This window comes from Lygodium microphyllum, chromosome 14 (assembly GCF_053477565.2).
Source record: "Lygodium microphyllum isolate KBCC chromosome 14, Lygodium_microphyllum_v1.1.10, whole genome shotgun sequence".
Taxonomy (NCBI): domain Eukaryota; kingdom Viridiplantae; phylum Streptophyta; class Polypodiopsida; order Schizaeales; family Lygodiaceae; genus Lygodium; species Lygodium microphyllum.
The window spans coordinates 8,251,317-8,257,258 of record NC_141148.1 but is presented as its reverse complement, the minus strand read 5'-3'; the positions used below and the strand labels follow the sequence as shown (position 1 = coordinate 8,257,258).

The 5,942-nt window shown below is 42.6% G+C and overlaps 1 protein-coding gene across 5 annotated transcripts; it reads right to left on the bottom strand.

Moving 5' to 3' along the window:
* Positions 1–404: 404 nt before the first annotated feature.
* On the bottom strand, positions 405–5,625 carry LOC148025298 (NAC domain-containing protein 73-like). Of its 5 annotated transcripts, none has more exons than XM_087692323.1 (9): positions 5,276–5,620; positions 5,022–5,177; positions 4,585–4,708; positions 4,196–4,382; positions 3,498–4,111; positions 3,349–3,402; positions 3,200–3,250; positions 1,835–2,398; positions 1,022–1,724 (listed from the first exon to the last, which is right to left on the bottom strand). In XM_087692323.1, the coding sequence occupies exons 3-9, from the start codon at positions 4,705–4,707 to the stop codon at positions 1,530–1,532; spliced, it is 1,788 nt and encodes a 595-aa protein (XP_087548449.1). In that variant the 5' UTR covers position 4,708; positions 5,022–5,177; positions 5,276–5,620; the 3' UTR covers positions 1,022–1,529. The 5 variants fall into 5 exon arrangements, with proteins under 5 accessions (XP_087548451.1, XP_087548449.1, XP_087548450.1 ...); XM_087692324.1 differs by having other exon boundaries at positions 5,022–5,143; XM_087692325.1 differs by lacking the exon at positions 1,022–1,724 and adding an exon at positions 405–844 and having other exon boundaries at positions 5,022–5,623.
* Between the last annotated feature and the right edge of the window lie 317 nt (positions 5,626–5,942).

Genomic DNA, 5,942 nt, shown 5'->3' with positions numbered 1-5,942 from the left:
AGGTTTTTCAAATACATATATCAAACAAGGTACAAAACCTTGAAGGGTACATTCACACCCATACACAAGTGCAAGCACAATGGCCCTTTATTCCCAACACACACACACGCACGCACGCATGTATGCGTGTGTCACGCATGTGTGTGTGTGCACCTAAATACATTATATAGATATATCCATATATTGCATGAGAGAGAGAGAGAGAGAGAGAGAGAGAGAGCTTGCACCATCTTAAGCACTTTAACAATTAATTCAAAGGAAAGAAGTTAGAAATGGCAAAAAAACAAAATCAATTATGAAAAACTTAAATTACAAAAATAATAAAATTGTTCCCACCAACAATAGACAAGTTACAACCGTCTCTAAAATATTCCCTTCAAAAGCTAACATTAAAACCTAGATGACCTACCAATCATAACAGGACGGGCCTCATGAATGACAGACACCAAGTGCAGCATGCTAGCCATTTTAGCAGTTGCATCACTCTCGATCCTTACAATGACCACGTTCCAACACCCAAGATATATGGCCTGCTTTTGTCTGGAAAAAGGAAATTCGGTTCACAAGCATTCTTTTTCAGACATGCGAGGTATCTTCTTTTGAATTCAAAAAAAGTTCAATTTCCGTTCGGGAACATGTCTGGTAGCCATGTAGGCTTGGGAGGGAGTGTTAAATCTAACATCCTTCCGATGGATCATGGAATATCTGTTCTTCACACAGCCGCAGCGGAATTTTGCAGGCCTCCTGTAACCAACTTCACCGCGCATTCTCTCTCTCTCTCTCACTCTCGAGCAGTACCGCAATAAGGATTGCCAGCGTCACAACCATGGACTCTCTAAGTAATCTGAAAAGACAAAGGACAACGTTTCACAGAACATGCAGAAGAGCGCACCAAAAGGTATGCAAGATTACTGATAAAATCATATCTTGGGCAAAAGAAGACTGCATTCTAAAACATGGTCACAGTTAAGAAATATGAGAGAGAGAGAGAGAGAGAGAGAGATTTGCACATTCGAGCAGGAAGAAAACTTTGTGCCATCATATGAACATTTTTTACGTACACTGGGTATATATTCTAGTTCCAAAATCCCCACACCTATACATTCTTGGATTGTCCTTGGATATCCCAGAATCACAGAAAGTATACAAAGGCTGAAAGGGTTTTGGTCTCAAACATCTTATCAACGGTTGATATGTGAAAAGCCACGGCCGAGTTCGATCTTCTAGATGGCTTCGTCTTCTTTCCGATTCACTCATCAACAATAGCTAAAGGTATGCGACCGGCAAGACGCTCAAAAACCATGTCTTCGAAAGACTTAATGGAATGTGAGCCGTCCAAATACAACAAAAACCGGTTAATGTTGACGACAGGGACTTCAATGAATTTACCCAGTCCAAAGTTACAGCACTGGCAAACTATCTGCTTAACTTTCGCCAAATGTTTTTCCTCAACTGCTGAGCATTTGAGCTTTTTTGTTTGGCAACTATTTACGTTTGCTGTTGTGGGGGTTAAGTGCACTATGACTATGCTAGGTTGGTTTGTCTCCATTGTCATCCTCTGACTTTTGAGAATCCCTCAGCTTTCCAATAAAATCTAGCAAAGCTTCCTGAGAATCAGGGAACTGCTTCAAAAAGTCTTGTGAGAGCTCTTGAGAGCTCAAGGAATTCAGTTTCATGTCTATCATATCTTGTGTATTCACAAACCTCTCTCCAAAAAAAGAGTGCTGCATTAAACAAAGCATAATACTCAGTACAGCATTGGTAGGCAATCTTGACACAAAACAGCATGCACATTACCAGACAACATCCAGCAGCAGTAATTGGATCTACCCACCAGCGAGAAATCTGAATTCTGCAGCATGTCCAGGGAAAAGGAATCAGGCCTGAATCCTCCATCCTGCCCAGCTTGATCTGCATACTGCTGACCTACAACCTCAATCTCACCAGTATTCACAACCATGGCATCATAGCTTCGTACAACACCATGTTCCCATGTTTCAGCACCCTGTATGCCATGAAACTCTCCAACATTCGCTGAGGAATTATGGCTTGGTACAGCATCTAGGCCAGTTTCAGCACCTACAGTCTTCTGCTCATGAGAAGGGACACTTTGATTTACAGCTGTCTGGATCTGCTCACTGCATAGCAGACTCATCATTTTGGCATCAACACTTGGCAGTGACAGAGATCTCATACTGCAGGTAACATCAATTTGCATTATCTTCTGATTGTCAGGTGCAAATTCATTTTCAACCTGTACTTCAGAAACAGGCCGTACTCGAGAAATGGGCTGCACTTCATGAATGGACTGTGCTTCACAAAAGTTGGGTAGACCTCTTGGCTCTGCCGAACAACCAGTGTCCTCCATTGGCATGGAACTTCCTTGATGCAATGGAGTCTGTCATGAAAAACAGAAATTTGTTAGACCTTATGTCATCAGCTTTTGCTTCAGCATTGACTACTGCAGGGGATCCAGAATAATGTTCTGCTCCAACTATACTCAGATATTCCTGTACAATAGCAATTGAAATATAACCATAGACAAGAAATATTCGGCAGAATCATGCACAGCACTGTACACCCATCTGTGCAAAAGGTAACATCTGGCTGACATAGGCTGATTAGAAATCGGCATTCAGGGCCAAGGCAAAAAGACTTCAAGACAGATTTTGCCATCGATGTTTCCAAACTATCAGACCTAAGTTAGTATGAAGGTAGCATAAAACTGTCTTAAACTGCATGTTCTGCCAAAAATTAAGCAGTGGATAAGATGTAAGTAGATCCAGATAATGTTCTGCTCCAACTAAACTCAGACAGTCCTATACAATAGGAATTGAAACACCAAACCAAAATAGCAATAGACAAGAAATGTTCAGCAGAACCATACACAGCACTGCACATACTTGTAAGAAAGCAGATAACATCCGTATGACATAGGCTTATTCCACATCAGCATTCAAGCAAACAAACTTTATGACAGATTTAGCCATCCATGTTTCAATGAAAAACCATCAGACCTTATCCAGTAAGAAGGTGGTATAAACTGCATAAAACTGCAAGTTGCACCAGACATTAAGCACACTGAATAAGGTGTGAGTAGTCCCGTAATAGTGGCATGTCCCACAGACACTTGCACAGAGAGAGAGAGAGAGAGAGAGAGAGAGAGAGAGAAGCATGAACAGGATGATTTCAAACCTACCTCATTTCTAAGGACTTGGCAATAATCATTTGCCGAATTGAAGCCTACACTCTGCAGACAAGGGAAAGAGCTCAGAAGTTGAACTAACACTAGTCATAATAAAACCCACCAATAGCCATTCGAATAATAACCACCATTGGATGGCATACCTCACTTCTCTTGTAAATTTGGCAGTAATCACCTGCTGAATTGAAACCAATACTCTGCAGCCAGGGATATAGCTCAGGCCTTGAGATGAGATTGACTGCATAATTTGACCTTTACTAATACAGAAATACGTAAGGTTTGATCATGCTACCTGCTCAGGACTCTGATCGGTCTTGATAAAATTCACAGACATGGAAGCACTGAGACGCTCAACTTCTTCAGTGATGTCTCCTAGTAAGCCTTTGAGTCGTTTAGCTGCCATCTGTACATGAGCAGAGCCTGGGGTTTTAGGCGCAGATGGTGTAGCCTGTGGATCGATTGAGGTAGCACTGGTGCCAGTTTGGGGGCAAGATGGAGCAGGCCCTCCCGTAAGTTCCAAGGGAGCTGGTTGAAGATCATCATCATCCCCTTTGCGCATCAATCCTAATAGTCTTGGCTGTGTCTGGTAGAACACTTTGGAGACCACAAGTTCTCCATTCTTTTCCTCCTCTTGCTCACCTAGGTGGTATTGATGCATAACCCAGTTGGTCTTGTCTGGTTTTGCTTTCTTACCAAAACTAACATAGAGGACCATGATCTTCTTACATCCCAACTGCCTTCCATTATCTACAACAGGGCGAGTCTTGCCAGTCTTGTGCCAGCGTACTTCACCTGTTCCTTCTGAGTTTTCAGCTGATGGAATCTTTCTGCGCTTCCGATTGCCTGTCATATAGGCCTGTGATGGCCTATGAAAAAAATGAATGCTGCTGCCATCACAGCGGATTCCTAGCACACCATTCAATAAAGCATTCATTAAGACACCGTACAAGCAGAAAACAGAACATGCAGGAGTACAGTGCCTATGAATACCTGGGAACTTCTCAGGGTGAGTGTAGCAAATACCATCATCCCCATTCAGAGTAGGAATGAACTCATCAATAAATGGATGTGGTTTCAATCCATTAAGCCCAACCTGAGCTGCTAAATGCTCCAGCAGCTCTTGGTCTGAAGGATCGAACTTCACACCAACAGGGAGCCCTGGCCACTCAGGTGTCCTCTGCAGTCTCAAACAAAGATTTTTATTCAAAGAAGCAATCCATGTTTATAGCAACTATTGACAGAAAGCACTGTGACATGTGATTCAACCGTTTGACAAACTCGTGTAACGAAAGAGGTTCAAAGACTTGGAAACTTATTGATAATCATTGAATGATCATGTGGTTATTTGAAAATTCTCTTTCAGCATAAAATCCACATACATTACTCTGATCGAAAGTGTAGCCACATGATGGGCATGTAATGATTTCACCATGCCCACAAGCACCATGAGAAGGATTTTTGACTTTTTTAGCAAAGGTCCTACCATCGACAACCCATGTCATTCTGCAAGAGTATAAACAAACAGGAACCGCACGAGTGAGCTCCAAGATAATCTGCAGAGCTCAGTGTGTGCTCAAGATTTTGATTCGTAGATAGTTTACTGAAGCAGCCAACTGATGGGAGCATACTCATAGATACAAGAACAAAAACCCCTGTTTTCAGTAAATACAAACAAAATGGGCACATTCTGTTCAAGTTCAAGCTCAATGGGACGCGTCCACTAATCATTGCTGATGAGATACATTAATCTTTAGTGAAAAGAACAAAAGCGGATTGAAAGAACAAGCAAATGAATGAGAGAAGGTAGGTTTCGTACTTGTTGCTGACCAAATAGATTCACTAGGCACACTCGATATGTAGATTGGCCAATGTGATCATGAAACAATGCTGTCCGGAAAGCTTCTTGAGCGCTCGCTCATGGCAAAGGCATGCTCTGTTCTACAAGGTGCAAGACGAGAAAATACCTGTAAAGCTAGAATCGAAGAAGAAGGGCTGACCTTACGAATGAGAAGTAATAAGAAGAGGAAGAAGATAAGGAAAGATGGCGCGGATTATGAAGGAGAAGCTTACATCGAAAGAAGGCAGGCGACCCTCCTCCTTCCATCTATGCACGCCCCCGTCCGCTGAGGGAGGAGGAGGAGGAGGAATAGGAAGTGAGAAAACACATAAATCGATTTCGGTTCTTTTCCATGCCCCGCTTATTGGCGCTACGTATATTATTTATATATATAATATATCATGTATAATATATAATATGCGCGTATTTTAAAGTGAGTATTTAGATTTCGGATTTTAAACTAAGCGGCCCTCTCGAGTGGGCTGCCGTTGGCCTCCTCTCTCTCTCTCTCTCTCTCTCTCTCGTTTCACTTCTCTCTAGCCAGCTACTTCAGCCGCCGGTAGGAACATTTTATACTCTCGGGCCTCGGGCCTCACCCGCCACAGACACAGAGAGAGAGAGAGAGAGAAGAGGAAGAAGAGAGAAGTGAATTGAATGCTCACAGATCGCAAACAAAAAATATGAACGTAGAAATTGGGTTCCTTGCCCTGCACGAATGCCGAAAGTATCCACAACACAACATGATGCCAAGTTCCAACCCCGGGGGGGGGTCTTTCTGGAGTGTGACGTGTCTCTCATGAAATTTTAGCCTCGACCCTTTCTACGAAGAATTTTATTAGGATGGATCATGGACCATTGGAAAAGAACCAGAAAGAACCAACGACCTCTCGACCCCTGTAC